The 18,076-nt window shown below is 36.3% G+C and overlaps 1 protein-coding gene across 1 annotated transcript in view; it reads right to left on the reverse strand.

Moving 5' to 3' along the window:
* Positions 1-3,231: 3,231 nt before the first annotated feature.
* LOC117987629 (chaoptin-like) overlaps positions 3,232-18,076 on the reverse strand; it is a 29,304-nt gene continuing 14,459 nt past the window's right edge. Inside the window, exons 2-6 of the mRNA XM_034974658.2 lie at positions 9,037-9,207; positions 8,314-8,458; positions 8,123-8,233; positions 5,053-8,045; positions 3,232-4,269 (exon numbers count right to left, since the gene is read on the reverse strand). Of these exons, the coding sequence (XP_034830549.1) occupies positions 3,983-4,269; positions 5,053-8,045; positions 8,123-8,233; positions 8,314-8,458; positions 9,037-9,205 (3,705 nt within the window). The 5' untranslated portion in view covers positions 9,206-9,207 and the 3' untranslated portion in view covers positions 3,232-3,982. The remainder of the gene's footprint in view (positions 4,270-5,052; positions 8,046-8,122; positions 8,234-8,313; positions 8,459-9,036; positions 9,208-18,076) is intronic.

Below are 18,076 nucleotides of genomic sequence, written 5' to 3' on the forward strand. Positions count from 1 at the left end.
AAGGTCTGGCCCTCGCGGGCTCTCTCTCTCTCTATATATCACACATCGATGCATTTTCCGTACTAAAAATGCGTTGTGTACACATATTCCAGCTTTTTTTAGGGATGTTAGCCATGCTAATCATGAATAATATTCCCGTTTCCCCTCTGACTAAGCGTACAGCGTGTGCTAGGAGTAGGTACGACAATAGTGCAACGGGTGGGGTTTGAACCGCCAACCTTTCGGTTTTCAGTTCGTGCCTTAACCGTTGAGCTATTGTGGCTAATTCCGTTGTACACAATCTCTAAACTAAACTAAAATGGCATGTCTAAATCTATTGCTATTCCTTTCATAATGTTGCTCGCGGAAAAGGATAGCACTAGATTTAGACCTGTTAATTTAGTTTAGTTTAGAGATTGTGTACAAGACAATCGACCTCATTGAGGCTCTAAATTATTGAAGTCATCTCGTGGTATGAGATCATTATAGTTCAACTGAAGTTCTATGTTGTTACTGAATCTAAAGTTGAGTGCTAGAACATTGACTTCAGAACTTGTAAAGTTTGAAACGAAACAGACCATTAAAAGTTATTGAAATGCGGGTAGGTATATTCAGGCATTCCTCGCCAACTTTTTATTATCATGTTGGAAATATAAATAATTATACCAAATACGAATAAAATATAATTTAATAATATATACAAAACAGTACTCCGTATTAAAACATAAGTACAGGATGTAACCAGAACGCTAGCAAAAACTAAGACACTGATAATATTATGATACCACAAAAAAAATCAATATTTTGTAAAAGTTCACAATATATTATAAATATTATTATAAGTATTGATAAAACATCTGACTGACGCTAGAGGTCAATGAACGTTCCGTAAATAGGTCACTCGGAGTCACTGCCGCGTAGGTAGCGCATTGACCCCAGTTTTGCGCGCTATACATTGCGGGTTTGAAAAATACTAAATCACTAAAACTACGAAATGACGCAAATGGTTATTGGTATTGGGTTGTGTTTAGATAGTGTAACAATAACGCTAAGTTTTTGCTAGCGTTCTGGTTACACCCTGTATAATACGGATTTTTAAAGCATTACTTTAAACAATCCGTATAATATTTCAGTATAATCAACTAATTGCATCTATTTGCAATTAGGTATTTGGGTGCCTAGTCTATTTTTTCCTTTATAATCAAGGTAAAGTAGGCAAACTATAGATTCTATCACCTCATACATTTAGTTGGCACTAGCAGAAACGTGTTGGGCAGTATAGATAATTTAGAGATAGACTTCTTTATAAAAGTACGAGTACTTATCTCTAAAATCCAGGAACCAATTCATCTCCAACTTTGAGAAATTCGAGCCTTTTAAGCTCCCAGCTTTTAAACTATCATCATCATGATCAACCCACCACCGGCTCACTACAGAGCACGGGTCTCATCTCAGTAAGAGAAGGGTTTGTAATAGTCCACCACGGTAGCCAAGTGCGGATTGGCAGACTTCAAAAGACTTTCAAAGCTATGTAGCTTTGAGAACATTATGGAGACTCTCAGGTATGCAGGTTTCCTCACGATATTTTCCTTCACCGTTAAAGCGAGTGATATTTAATTTCTTAAAACGCACATAGCTCTGGAAAGTTAGAGGTGCGTGCTCGAACTCCCGACCTCCCGGCGGACGTCCTAACCACTAAACTACCACGTCTTGGTTTAAACTATAGGTAGCCTTATTATCCGTTTAAGTTTACGTTATGGTATGGAGTAGGTAGTGATGTCGCGAATGTCATAATTTGGATATACGCGGATGCGAATGCGAATGCTAATATCTCCTGCCAACATTCGCGAATGCGAATATTCAGTTTTTCTTTAAATTTGGCGCCATTTGTCTATTGCTTGGTGACCTTGGCGGCAGTCCCGTTACCAAATGATAAAGAGAAGACTGATAATGTGATTACGAGGTTAAGTTACTTTTTATTACATTTAAAAACATAAGAAATTAATGGATTTTTTTTTATTAACCAACTATTATATCAAAAAAAAACTATATTCGCAAAACAATCGCAGTAATTTCGCGGAATGCAAATGTGAATGCGAATATGCTAAAATATGCGAATATTCGCAAATACGAATGCGAATGCGAATATTCGTTACACCACTAGTATGGAGCGCCCATTGTGATTGAAGAAACGTAAGTTATAGCACAATAATAGCTGGGTAGGTCTAGGTACCTACGCATACATGATCCCTGTTCCCTTTGTTTTATTGAGGTTAAATCGTAAATGTAGATACACTGCAGAATTGTACTGTAGTGTACTACAACTATCTCTCAATGTTAATTAGGTTGGTAGCAACAGAAATGTGTTGAGTACGCTTGTATCTCGGAGCGTATCTAATTGTGGTAAAAATGATTTTACGTAGGTATTTTCTACTATTATAAGTAGGTACCTTTTTGTGTTCTGATAGAAGTTAGCCGTTTACTGCGATTTTACCTGGTGGCAAGTTATGATGAAGTCTAAGATGGAAGCAGTCTAAACATGGAAGGGGTATCGTAGTTTCATTAAACCCATACCTCTGATCGGTTGCGGCATCGTAGAGGAAGGCTTTCGCTTGGCGGCACGGCTTCGCCGGTAGGGTGGTAACTGGTAGCTTACAGGTCGTAGGTAAGTGCGAGCGAAACAGACAGCTAACTCGACGACTCAGTTTAAAATGCGTCGACTATACTCATGGCTGAAGCTTCCTACCAGACCAGACCAAAGACAATGTAGAAATTATAAATTACCAAATTGCCCCTGCTAGGAATCGAACGAAGAACCTGCAAATTACAAGACCAAACTCACCACTTCACCTGGGAGGTCGCCGAAACCAATTACTTTAACTTACCCTTTAGTCCTAAACATTTTTGCACTCCTTAGGTGTCCAAACTAGTATCTACCTAACCTAATACTTCGCGTCAGGTCAAGATGGGAATCGGGGTATGAGGCGAGAGGACGTCCCACACACTCGCACAGCGGCCGCGCTCGCCCGCACCGGGTTAGCGCGGGGGCTGTGCGGGGCGTCCCCACCCCGATTGTCATCTTGACCTGTCGGATATTATAAGTATGAGTTAAAGATTTTTTTCTATTAGGTATTATCATGTTCTTCTCACTCTGAGAGGAGACCTGTGCTCTGTAGTGAGCCGGTGATGGGTTGATCATGATGATGATTATCATGTTATTAAAAACAGAAAAAAACATTTATTTATTTATATGAAAAATATTTATTTTTTACATATTTACATGAATTCAGATATTGACATAGTGTACAAATTGACTAGGTTTTACAAAATAATAGTGCTACTGGCAACTATTTATAATAACAACTAATTAATCCCATAGTTAAATTAGTTTACGACAAAACAAAAACGTACCATTGTGGCTAATTCTGTTATACTAAATGTCTAAACTTAACTGCTAGGTCTCAACTTGCTATCTTTTTCTACACGGAGCATTCTGAAAGAGATAGCACTAGTGTTAGATCTGCCAATTTAATTTAGTTTAGAGAGTAGATACCACGTAGGTACGTGCCACGTGGGTACCTACTACCTACCATTGTTAATGTAAGCAGCTGTAATTCTCGACATATAAGTGAACTGTGAGTGTTCTTTATTGAGAAATAAATGTCTTTAAACCGAGGCTGTGTACAACTGAATTAGCCACAATGTTACGATAGAACAAAATAAGTATCTGGTAGAATTGAAAAAGGTGGTCAGTTCATTAGAAAATGTTAAGTAGGTACATACCTATTTATTTACAGTGTCGCAGGATACAATTATTTAAATTCGCAACGTATAAAAGTTATCCTACTAAATTCCATTACAACTATGTATTTTTTACATATTTTTATTTCGTATTCATTTCCTAATTCAATTCAATTGCGCCGTTCATGTTCACTCCAATTTAACGCACATCACCATAGCTAGAGTCATTAATTACACTAGTTTACTTTACTATTACAAATTATCACCTAAGAAGAATAGTCCAGATGGTAATAATGAATATGTATATGATGTTAGTATAGTTCGGCTGCGCGTCACTGGACAATGCACTAGCATGGCACTCTGCTTCGTCTGCTCGCAGTTGCAGTAATGGTATACGCCGACCTTGTAAATCTTTACAAGTAGCGCTTCGTACAGCCCTTCTCAACTCTCCCCCAGCTTCATTCTCCTGCAGCCATCGTCTCAGCCAAGCTCCAAGCCAAGCCAGCTCACACTCGCACCGCAGAGGATTCCCAGTTAGTATTAAACCACCTAAATAATTACAACGAAACACATGATTTATAATTCAAACGCAATTTTCGCAGCAGAAAATTTGGGAGGCTATTAAGAATTAAAACTCATTACAAAGATGGGGCCAAAGTAGATGGTTGTTAGATGTTTATAAAGTATGTATGAGACATAATACACGGGAAGGTTAAAACCCTGGGAATACAACCGTTAATTCTTTATCTTATGTTACATGACTTCCAACTTCTGTATTCTCAAAGTTATTTTTCATCATCATCATCAACACATCGCAAGCCCACTATGAGCACAGAAATCTTAGAATAAGAAGGGCTTAGGCCAAAGATAACTTCACAGAACTTTGAGAACGTTATGGAGATTTCTCAGGCATACAGGTTTTCACACGATGTTTTCCTTCCCCGTTAAAGCAAGTGATATTTTATTAATTACTCATTTATCATATGCATTCATGTACATTATAAAATATAATTAATAATAACATGAATCCCAGTCGCATTGCTAAGTATATTATTTTAGTTTTAGCTTAAAACGCATATAACTCCGAAAAGTTAGAGGCGCATGCCCGAAATCGAGCCCCTGACCACCGAATCTGACATCTAATAACCAAAGTTGATTGGTTCTTTAAAAATATATTGAATATCTAATTTAATCAATATCACATTTTTTCTGGTTAACTTTGTGAACTTAATTTGCTCATTGCTAAACGTATACCTAATTGAACCAAACAGTTACACTGAATAAGTTTTCTAGTTACCACCACCATTCAATATATCTAAGTAAATAACATACCTGAAAGCAATTTTGTTGCTACGTGACTCCAGCTTGTGAAATTGGGGTAGAAGATCGCCGGATCAAGCCTCGATATTTGATTGTAGCTGACGTCGATGCCTAATTGAGGGACTTGCGAGAGATGTTTCATAAATGCCGCCGGTAGTTTAGATATCGACGTCTCACTAATTCTGATGAATATCTCTTGGCTATTAGCGAACGGCTCGAACGCGTCGTCGGATATCCTCCGTAAATTGGCTCCTCTAATTTCCAAGTATCTAATCTTTCTCGCTTCAATCCCGTGTAGTTGATTGTCTATCATTTCATCCGACCAATGTACCAACAATTTGTATAAGGAGGGAAGACAGGATGTGATATTTGCAAGACGAAAAGTGGAATGATTTATCGTTGACCACGTCTGCACGTGCAAGGATCTCAATGATATTAAGGGACGGAAGGACTCTTGATCGACTATGTCTAAATATTTTAGGCCGTTTAAATTTAAATAAGATAGATTATTCAAAGTTTTAAAACTATTTGGCGTGATTCTTACGATAGGATTGTATGACAGGTCTAGTACGTTTAAATTCTTCAGGTGAACCCACATCTTTGGCACTAAAGAGGTAAGTCGATTATGGCTTAAGTCTAAATGGCGCAGATTCGCTAATCGCTTTACATCAGTCTCTTTGTAACTGGTAATGAAATTTGAAGTCAAATTGAGACTCGTCAAATTTGTTAAAGGTAGATAAGGCACTGACTTTAAGCCTAAATTTGCAAGGTTCAAATGCCTCAAGTTAGGAAGGTTGTGGAACAGCTCCTTAAAGTTTGCCTTAATAGAATTAAAGCTTAAATCCAATCTTCGCAAACCCCCAAGACTTGAAAATGTGTTATCGGACAGGACTGTCAATAAGTTGCTTCCTAAATTGAGATTCAATAAGAACTGAGTATTGCGAAATATATTGCTATCCAAATACTCTATTCTGTTATTTGAAAGGTCGAGATACCGCAGCGTGAACCCAATATGCGAAAGCGCTGTGACGGGAAACAAAGAAATTTCATTAAAACTTAAATCTAGATGTTCTATAACAGTATTTTTAAATACATCTCTGGGAAGAAGTCTTAAATTATTGTGGTCCATTTTTAAATATCTTAACTTGCGTAAATTATAAAATTGTTCTACAGACATCTGATAAATGGAGTTAAATGATAAGTCTAATATTTGCAACGATATAAGATCTGTAAACGACTTTCTCTTGATAACACTTATGCTATTTTTATGTAAATCTAATATCTCTAAATATAGAGGCTGTGCAAAAGCCTCACTAGAAATATGAGTTATCTTATTGTGAGACAGTATAATTTGCCTTATAGCGGATTCAGCTGCAAGAAAAAAACTATTTGGCACTTCATGAAAGTCGTTATGTGACCCATCAAATATATTTATGGTAACTATGCTGCCCCCTTCGATAGCTTTAATGTTATTACTACTCACGTTAAGTGTAAATGTTATGTAGGGACTGGAAATATTGCATAGTGAATAAAGTGATAGATACGTTAAATTATTTCCTTGCAGCTCCAATATCTCCAGTTTTGGTAAATTAACAAATGTTTCTGTTTCTATATAATCGATTACGTTACCCGCAAGAGATAAATATCTCAAGTTGGGCAAGTTTGTAAAGCTGTTCTTAGTTAAGTTATTGATACGGTTATAAGATAAATCTAAGTTCCTTAACTCGATCAAATGTGAAAAGGTTTTAGCTGGAATTAAGCTCAGGAAGTTGTAAGAAATCCGCACGTTATTTAAAGCTAAAGAAATATTATTAAAATCTTCATCCACAAAAATTTCAACAATTCTATTATAGTCTAAATTTAAATATTTTAAGTTTGGAAATAATGCCATTTCAGCTAATTTCAAAATATGAAAATCGTTGTTGTCGAACGATAACCAACTTAAATTTTCCAAAGCGTCATCAATCTCAAATGGAAAGTAACCACTAAAAATAGTAGCAGATAATTCCAAGACGTGTAAGGACCCAGTTAAATTAGAAAACGCTTGGGGGTGTATGTAGTACAAATCATTAAAACTGAAATTTATTTCTTTTATAGGCATGCTTGCTGGAAAAACGTCCTTATAAATATGTGCAATCCTGTTGCCTTTTAAATTAAGAGTTCCGAGAGAAGACGACCAATCTCTGAATTCATTCGGCACCAAATTAGAAATCCTATTGTAACTTAAATCGAGATAGCGAATGGAACCGGGTTCGAGAGTCTGAAGTGCAGATGGTATGGAAGTTAAAAAGTTTCCAGCTAGTGACAGTGTCTGAATGCGATTTGGGAGCAAAGGAGAATCTTCCAATTGATTGTAAGCCAGAGATAAATGTCTGAGTCGCGCAACTTGAGCCAAACTGTCCGGCAAATGAGACAATTTGTTGTGCTCTACTTCCAAATGTTCAAGAGAGTTCTTGAGCGAAAGAAAAACATCACGATAAATAGAACTAAGTTTATTATACGATATCGATAATCTCTCTATTCGATTATTTGTAAATAACAATCTGGGAACTACCGTCAACTCATTGAGATCTAGGATAATTTGCCTAATCTGGATTTCACGAAATATAAATATTTCCGTCGTGTCGTTTATACTGTTGTTGCTTAAATCTAATTTTTCTAACTTCTTAGTTTTGTTATTTATATGAGTAGTATTCATGTCGAACCTAATCCAATTATGCCTCATGTGTAACATTTGTAATCTAGGAAGATTAAATAATAAATCACAGGAAAGTTCGTGTAGGAAATTATTTGAGATTTTTAGGACCGTTATGGAAGCTGGTAAGGAATCAGTGTTGATACTGCGAAGATAATTTTCATCTAAATCAATTTGTAGTAGATGGCTTAAAGATGTAAGCGCTTGAGATTTCAATTCCGTTAGTTGATTATTGCTTAGAGATAAACTCGTCAATGTATTTTCTAAGTGATGCCAGCGGATGCCAGGGCTGAGTTCTGCAATGTAGTTACTGTAAATAAGATTTCCTGTTACAATCATTTTATAAATAAAACAATTTTTTTTAATGAAAAAAATTAATTAACTTACTTTTGCAAATTTAACCAGTTTAGTACTTTGAGATCTTTTAATCCTTGCTCAGGAACTTGTGTAAATTCGTTGTAACCGAGATCTAATGAGGCAAGACTGTTTGACATGGAACTGAAAAGAAAAATCTTAAATTAATGAGGTATTTCGTAGATCGCCGAGAAATTCAAGTGACTGATGCAAAGAAAAGTTACCTAAATGCATGAGATTCGATGTAATGCAACCTGTTTGCAACTAAAACTAGAGTTTGTAGTTCGAGCCCGTCCAAAGCACTTTCCGATATTACTTCAAGATTGGACATACTTATATCCAGATGCTGCAATTCTATTCGTGGCCACTCTGAAAAATAAACTCTCAGATATTATACGGTGAATTTAAAAATAATATCCGGACTATTGACTGGACAGGAGGACAACTTTTGACTTTTATTCAATTGGACATGTTTATTTAATTTAAACAGGAACTAGCTAGGGATATTTATATTGGCTTTATAATATAATAAACTGATATTTAAAGATACAATAAACATAAATAAGTCTTCTTTGTAACTTTTGAGATATTAAAAGAGAGATCAAAAGTAGTTCAAAAATCATAGATTCCAGGTCGGACCAAAAAAGTTAAAATAGTTATCGGGTTTTGTTGTCAAGTGATTCTCAGTAGCAGCCTGGAGTTAGGAAGTTGAACCTGGAGTAAGAAGGTTAGAGTCGCTCTGAAGCGAGCGAGCTGACCAACTAGCTAATATTTCTCCTTCTCTCTCTCTCTCTCTTATGAGATCGAAGGAGATCAGAATCAGCCGGCAGCTCGCACCGCATCTCAGTTCACGTGACCAAGCGAGTCCGGCGATAGAATTTACTCTTGGCAGAGATTAAATTCATTGCCGAAATTCAGTCTGGAGAAAATTATTTTTGTTTACTTACCTGGAAAGCGATGCAACGGTACAGCAGTGCAGGACATGTGCGCGGTGCGGCAGGAGCAGAGCGGGCTGGCCTCACAGGGCTCGAGCCGCTCCGGAGCGAGCGAGCTGACCAGCAAGCAAGCAAGCGCCGCCTGCAGCGCTCGCCGCGCGCTTCCATCGCCCAACACCATCACTGTAAAATATCCCTTGTTATTTAAAAAACCAGTCAATGCGAGTCAGACTTCCGTACCACTCTACAAGATATAACACTACGTACTTTTGAATTTAGATGCCCATTTTGAAATTTATTATTTGTTTATAGCGCCAATAGAAATACACTGTGAAAATTTTAACTCTACCTATTACGTACAGCCCAGTTATAGACGGACAGATATACAGACAGACGGACGGACGGACAGATGCACGGACAGTCAGACGGACAGGGGAAATTCAGTCTCGTTGGCACCTTTCAGGAACGGAACCCAAAAAATAGAGTAGAAAAAAAACAAGATATTATGAAACCACATCGTAACGAGTGTTCAAAATATAGTCGGACAATGAAGACGATTTAAAAACGCCAGATTTGGCAAGGTCACAATTAGGGCGTTACGGGGGGAGGAAAATTTTACCGACCGGTAGCCAGAAGAAGTCAGCAGAAAAATCTATTTTGATTAATATAACCATTAATTATTAGCACTACATACTACATGTACCCGACTGATTATTTAATGAAGGATTGACTATAGTCAATCAGTCATTAAATAATCATTAGTTGGGTATTTATGTAGGTAGGTACTACGAGTTATGACCGAAAAGCAGGTTCGTATGCAGACATTAAGAACGTGATCTCACAGTACTATGTAACTATTTACGCTGTGATAAAACTAAGTCATACTTGTTACAGATGGATAGCTCAATTCTGAGTTGAGATTATCCATGTGGTTTAAGCTCTACAACAAGATCTCCACTACGAAAATGTTCTCAGAAGTTCCATTCAAGCGAAGCCGGGGCGGATTAGCTAGTGACTTATAAACTTCTCAGTAGATTACAGGGAACTTCCATATGAAATGTTCTACATTTGAATGATAATATGACGTGCTATACTTGATATGCATATTCAAGGAAAGCTTTTATAAGTAGGTAGGTATAGTCCGCGACGGGTCGAGGTGGCAATCGGGGTATGAGGCGGGGGGACGCCCCGCACACCTGCACGTCACTCGCACCGGGTTAGTGCGGGGGCTGTGCGGGGGTCCCCCGGCTCATATCCCGAATGCCATCATGCCCTGTCGCGTACTATACAGAGATATCTTGCTTCCTGGAGAAGGACATGGACTACTTTTTACCCAAGAAAATCAAAGTGTTCCCGCGGGATTTAAAAACATAAATCCATGCTGACGAAGTCGCGGGCATCATCTAAAACTCTTATAAAAAGGAAATGAAGCTAGGTATATTATATTGATATAACATCAGCAGAGAAAGCATATTTTCATTATTCTCCCTTATTTACATGGTAAATTGTTGTAAAGATTCAGACTCCACGCTTTGGTGAATTTGAAATTCCAAATTCGCTGCCGCCATGTTTCGAAATTTCAGCATAATTTATTGGTCCACATAGCATATTTTACGTCCACGCTGCTATGCCAATTTATTTCTACGTCTCTGTCATAGATTATTGTCATACCCAAATATGTATATTTAACTATAGCCAACTCGCTCTGGCTTAGTTTAGGTGGACTTTTTAAAAATCCATTTTTGTTGTCCATAATAGGGGTATATCCATACTGAATAATTTAAATGCTAAAGTGTGTCTGTCTGTCTATCTGCTACGTTTTCACGTGCCATTCGTTTAACAGATTATTATATGACGAAAGGTACAGAGAGCGCTTCGATCCCGGGCACGGTAAGTACGATAGCTTCCATCCCGGAGACGAATGTAAGCTAATTTTACCAAATCAAAGAGTTTTCACAAGATTTGTAAAAAAAAATATGTTTTCACGAGAATAGTCAAAAAAGCTCAACCTCACACACGGGAAAAAAGGCATTATATGCGGACAAAAACGACGATTACACAGGATTATTACAAGTAAACTTAAGTTTATCATGATATCTTGTCATAATTTTTATGTAAAAGCTCATTTTATAAAGCCAATTTGAATATTTATGAAGACTACAAAGATATTGAAATTATCTAAGACTTTCTACCAAACTCATTTTCATAAAGCGCTCGGTGGATGATTATTCGAAAATTTTATTATTCTGCTTTTAGACAACCTGAATCACCCAAGCGTTCACGGATGATTTTACGCATGAGAAAATGTAAATATTTTGTACATTGTATACCTACCTAATGCTTCTTTCTATTCTAAGTTATAAAATCGCAATAAAAACTACTTAAATTTTAAGTTATAGAAAGTTTAAAATGAAAACACAGACAAACGTGGATTGTGACTTTGTTTTGTGTTGCATAATATGAGAATACAAAAAGATGAGCAAGTTTGAATTAAAGAATCCTGGTTTTTATCACTAAAATCTGATAATAATAACTGTAAAACTTTGTCTAAGTCGTAAGGAGCTGGGAACCTTCCTTGTCATGATTAATGGAAAGAAGTCAGCAAAAGGGAATCTAACGTAGAGGAGAGAGAAATAAGAACAGCTAAATTAAAATAATTATGACTCAACAACATTATATACATTTACAGAACTTAAATTAGGATTTAATAACCCTCTGCTCATTAGAGTAATTATAAACTAGGGAAAATGTTAACTATGCTTTCCATAAAGGTACAAAATAAGTAGGGAAAGGTACATTTTAAGCCACCTAAAAGCTCTTACGTCAACCCCTATTCATATTTTATTCTTTTCATTTGATATTTTAACACTGAGGTCCATTCGCAACGAATTTTATATCAAATAAAAACGGGGTGTTTTATGTTCTCTTCAAAAATATTGAGTAGGTACTTTTTTAAAAAATAGATATAGCGAGCAAACGAGCAGCCGGGTCACCTGATGTTAAGTGATTACCGCCGCCCATGAATATTTGCAGCACCAGAGGAACCGCAGATGCGTTGCCGGCCTTTTAGGAATTTATTGGTCCGCCCCTTGAATAACCCCATGTTATAATCTAGTGGGAACACCGCCGATGGGAGTTGGACATGCATATATTGTAGGTTTTTTCACCTAGGTAGGTACAGATATTTTGTTTATTTGTGTGTGCATAATTTCTGATGATGTTATGTCAAATCCATCATCATCATCCTCATTATCAATCGATATAAGTCCACTGTCAACATTGGTCTCTTGTAAGGAACGCAGGGAACATTGCTCTCACGCCACGGCCTTGCGCCGCTTGAATGCAATAAAATCTAGTTTTCAATACATTAGTACTTTAAATATATTTTAAATACATAGATGTATAGTAGGGTTCTAGTTTTATACTTGACGTATTCTGCGTTATGTTAATCTACATCTTCACTTTACGAAATCCTTTTTACACGTACCTACCACTTTATAGAATTGCATAGCTGTGAACTTGTTATTTAAAAAGTTATAACATTTTTTTAAAAAGAATATTAGCCATGTTAAATGACTAATATTCCCTTTTCCTCTCCATCTAAGCGTCAAGCTTGTGCTAGGATTAGGTACGAAAATAGTGCAACGGGCGGAGTTTGAACCGTCAACCTTTCGGTTTTCAGTCCACTCCTTTACCCGTTGAGCTATTGAGGATCTAAATAATATATTGTACCTAGATTCTTTATAGCACCAAACTCTCTAAACATAGAAACAAATATAGCAGCTGATTCCTATCCGGCAGCAATCTTTGCTTTAATATCCAATGGCCTTCAGACGTTAGTCTGCATCAAAAGCATTCGATCAATATTGGATATTAACTCCAATATTCAGGACCCAGTGAAGATATATTTGCCTTCAATATAAATATGATTGCCGCTCGCTTAGGATTGGAAAATTATTTATTAACATCTCATCAGAACTCGTTAGTAATTCATATTGACGAATCACTACCCATATTATAAATGCTGTGTGTTTATTTGATGGTCTGTCACTCAACTACGCCAAAACGGAGTAACGGATCAACGTGATTTTTGCATGGCCATAGTTATAGACTTGGAAAATGACATAGATTACTTTTTAACCGACTGTGGCGAAGCCCGAGCGAAGGAGCTACTTTGCGCTCGGAATGTTAGAGTATATTTTATTCAACTTGAAACTTTCTACTATTAGGGCATCAAGCTGATTTTTTTTAACAATCTACAATCCGCTGTACGATAGGTACAAAAGATACATAACCTACTACTTGTCTTCCATAAATCTTACTAGTTAATATATATTTTTTTGAACTTAGGTACACTTAAACTTGCACGGTTAAAAACAACGATTTTTTTGAAAGTCATTCAAAATAGGATTATGCTTCTATATAACCCCCATAATTACTCGTCTCTATCGTTTCAGTGATTTAACGTGGCGTAGATTCTACATCTATGTAGAGATACTTTTAAATTCAGATTATTAGAATTTAGATAAGTAGGTACCTATCTACTAATAGAATTAAACATATAAATTTTATATATCCCAGGGATTTAGTATTCGCGTTGCAATTTATTGCAACTGTCCAGGATTGACTGCAATGTATGTGTTAGAATTGTGATATTATATGATAATGTATTCATGAGTTCGGAATGGCCAACGCAGAATATTACCTACAGAGTAAATTTCGATCAATGGTTATTATTTACTATACATAATTATACATTTTGTTAGTGTTTTTTATAGTACCAATTTTGCAAGACCAAATGCAAAATGTGTTTTAATACTTTTCATGGTTAAGAAAACAGTTTATTTTATTAACTTAATTTTAGTCTACTATTTACCAAACTTAATTTAGTTTGATCTCTGGATCAAACAGAATAACACTCATGTTTGGTGGACATAAAAAATAAGTTTTTTTTTAATTTATTTATCACGGAAATTTCAATTGAGTACATTTAAAATACACTGATTACCATCCTCTAGAAACTGTAGAAGTTTATGTGAGGATGGCGAGTTAGCATTATACAAAATTAGGTAAATATTTAAATTTAAAAAGCATTTCTCTTTTTTTGCAGTCAGACAAGATGTGTTAAATGTGGTAGCTAAACATCTTTTCTTTAGAAAACATTTTCTTTTCTGAATTTGGCTAATCTTTGCGGGTGTCCTAAACGTTTCTTGAGGTAAAGATACCGTCAAACACGGAGTTTCTCCGTCCAATAATTACGTGACCTAGATACAGATCTGGCAAATCACGTAATTTCTAGCGAAGAATGTGTTTTCACAAATCAGTATTCAGTACTTACTGTTTTATTCCGACGCCATTCATCTCATCCATACTATAATATTATAAATGTGAAAGTGTCTGTCTGTCTGCTAGCCTTTCACGGTCCATTCGTTCAACCGATTTTGACGAAATTTAATACAGATATTGCATGCTTGCAACCCGGGAACGACATAGGCTACTTTTTATCCCGGAAAATCAAAGAGTTCCCACAGGATTTTTAAAATAAATCCACGCGGACGAAGTCGCGGGCATCATCTAGTGTCTGTTTGTTGATTTGTCCTTCAATCACGGTGCAACGGCACGATCTTTTACATGGACATAGAAAAAGAAGCCTATGTCCATCTCCGGGATGTAAGCTAACTTTGTACTAAATTTCGTTAAAATTGGTTGAGCAGATGAGTCGAGAAAAGGTAACAGGACACTTTCGCATTCATAATATTAATATGTATTCGCAGGTCATCATTATGAGCAACCCATCCCCAGCTCACTAAAGAGCACAGGTCTCCTCTCAAAGTGAGAAGAGTTTTGGCCATAGTCTACCACGCTGGCCAAGTGCGGATTGGCAGACCTCACACACCTTTGAAAACATTATGGTGAACTCTCAGACATGAAGGTTTCCTCCACCGTTAAAGCAAATGATTAAAATTTATGTGTATTACTTAAAACACACAAAACTCTTAAAAAATAGAGGTGCGTGCCGAGGGTCAAACCCCCGACCACCGATTGGGAGGCGGACATCCTAACCACTACGCTATCACAGCTTGTAAATTGCAGTGTAGGTACGAAAATATAATTCAATTTGAAAATCTACTTGAAAACTTATTTTAAAGCTGTGTTGCTATTGTCAACTTCGTATCATGCAAATACGTGCTCGAATCACAGTGCAAATGCACTCCGCCTCTATATCCTCGACTATTTTAAAAACTCTAATGCTCAAACTTTCCCATTTTATTCCGAAATCCTCGTATTTTGGTGCTTACTTCTAAGCGATATTATTTTATTTAACACATTTTAAATCCAGTTCAACATGACCTCTTTATAGGGCTAGTTTCCACTGAAGGACTTCTTATTACATTTTATTCTTTTAAGTTATGCTAGCAAAGAACGAAGTTTTAAATTTAGTACACGACTAGCTTATGCTCGCGACTTCGTCCGCGTGGACTAAACAAATTTCAGCCCGATCCGTCCAGTGGTTTGAGCTGTGTGTTGATAGATCAGTCAGTCCGTCAGTCACCATTTCCTTTTATAAAATACTAGCTTATGCTGGCGACTTCGTCTGCGTAGACTACACAAATTTTAAACCCCTATTTCAACTCCTTAGGGGTTAAATTTTCAAAAATCCATTTTTAGCAGTTGCCTACGTCATAATAGCTACCTGCATGTCAAATTTCAGCCCGATCTGTCCAGGGGTTTGAGCTGTGCGTTGATAAATCAGTCAGTCAGTCACCTTTTCCTTTTATATATTTAGGCTACATATTATAATAATAATTATTATGTGTAATCGTGTAACTTAAACGCAATCTCTCCATATTTGGGCTTAAGGACGATCGCGTCTGTCTATACGGAACTACTTAGCACATTATCTTGACAATAATATCTAATTATTCGTTTAGTAAACATAAACACATTCTCCGTTATCTCATGTAAAGTTCTGAGCAAGATTCAAAACAACCAAATTAATTTTCAACATACCTATCTAATATTATACGTAGATGGTAGCATAATATGTAGGTACAATCTAATTATTATCATTTTCTCAAGCGATAACTAAACTACTAAAGATATACCTGTATCTTTAGTACTAGTTCTATATTATGTTGAATAGAGTTGTCAACAACAAGAGTAGAGTTGACAAGAATAATTGAATTCTTATATTGTAAAAACGAAGAAGCGGGTGTTTCGGGATTTTTGGAACTTCCATCATTTTTTTTTTCAAAAATTATACTCGAAAGAATCCGCGGCGGGTCAGCTAGTAAAAATATAGTCTCAAAACCCATCTTCTAATTTCTGTAACTCGAAGATCTGCGTATTATCATCACGATAAACCCATTGACAGCCCACAACTGAGCACAGGTCTCCTCCTCTCAGAATACTTATTAAGCCACAGACTGCCCGTGTGCGTGGCTAAGTACGCATTGGCAAATTCCACACACCTTTGAGAACATTATTAACATATTATGAAGAACTGTCAGATATGCAGGTTTCCTCACGATGATTTCCTTCGCCGGTGAAGGGAAATATTCTGCAGATCTGCGTGCAATTTCCTGCGCCGAAAGCTATCTTAAGAGTTCATCGCCGCAGTTACAACTTCACTCGGCGGTATTGCAAACAATCACTTTGATTACGCGAAACCATGTGAACTTTTGAACAATAGGGATGCTACGTTGTGTTTCGATTTAAACTTCAACATGTTACTCCCAAGTTTAATTAACAGATGACTTGTTTATGTGTGTAGTTATACCTACGTGATATGGATATAAGTCCCGCAAATTGCTAATGCGTGTGGCAGCCATTTTAGTGACGTCAGCACTAGACTAAAGTTTCGAGCTGATGGTGTATTTTTACTTAAATATACCTACGTCAAATGACGTCAAAATGACGTTATTTCGATATTAATGAGACATGGTTCCAGCGCAATAGCAATTTGCGGGACTTATAATTAGTTACTATAAGTTAGGCACTAAATGATGCCCGTGGCTTCGTCCACTTGAGTTTAGGTTTGTAAAAATCCTCTGAGAATTATTTGTAGCATAATATGTCACACTTAAGGTCTTTAACTACTATATCCATGCAAAAAAAACATCGATCCGTTGCTCCGTTGCGGCTGACGGACTTACCAACAATATCGCATTCATAATAATTATGGGTACCTACCTAATGATGTAGACATTTATAACAATAAAACATTGAATTTTTAATATAAACAGTGCCAGGCAGTGACGGAAAAACTTAAAAAACTTATGCACAGAAATAAATTAACATAAACTTTTCATGGCTCAGCCGCTGAACCGATTATGACGTTTTTTTTGCACTGCAACTGTTTTGAACAGTTTGACACTCTCCAGGTCTTTACGTAGGTAATGCAACAAATCACGTCAATGCGTTGCTCCGTTGCAGAGTGATTGAAGGACAATCCAAAAAACAAATAATAATTTTTAATTAAAAAACTCACATTATTATTATGAAGCTAAAGAGAACCTTGGCCTCTTTACGTTTGCCACTCAAAAAGTTTTGCGAGTTTAATCAAAACAATGCCTATTTTGGGAGCAGCAAAAACAGGTCGGCAACGAACTTGTAAGTTCTCCGTTGAGTACTTTATCAAAGGCAAAATGCCGCACAGCGTTATTAAAAGGCTACCTAATTAAAAATTCATTATTTATGAAAAACTTTTACACTTTTCTGTATTGCTACTTAACTTCTTTCCTACTTTAAAACTTACTGCCGGTAAATTACAACTTTGCAACCTGTTTATATGCATTATAAATTGTTAATTAAGTACCTATATACATAGTTTTGTGAAGAAACTAAAAGAGAAAAATTGACATTTTTGCATGGCACTATCACAAAACTTTTTGAGTTCAAGTTTTAAAATTTGTGATTCTACATCTACTAAATAATGAATTTGCCTTTTTGTGTATATTTTTTTTCTTTTAGAAATGAAGAAAAAATAAAGGGTATCCGTATGAACGCAAGTCTAAGATAACCGGTCATAAAATTAAATTTTGTCACTGTA

This window comes from Maniola hyperantus, chromosome 13 (assembly GCF_902806685.2).
Source record: "Maniola hyperantus chromosome 13, iAphHyp1.2, whole genome shotgun sequence".
NCBI lineage: Eukaryota > Metazoa > Arthropoda > Insecta > Lepidoptera > Nymphalidae > Maniola > Maniola hyperantus.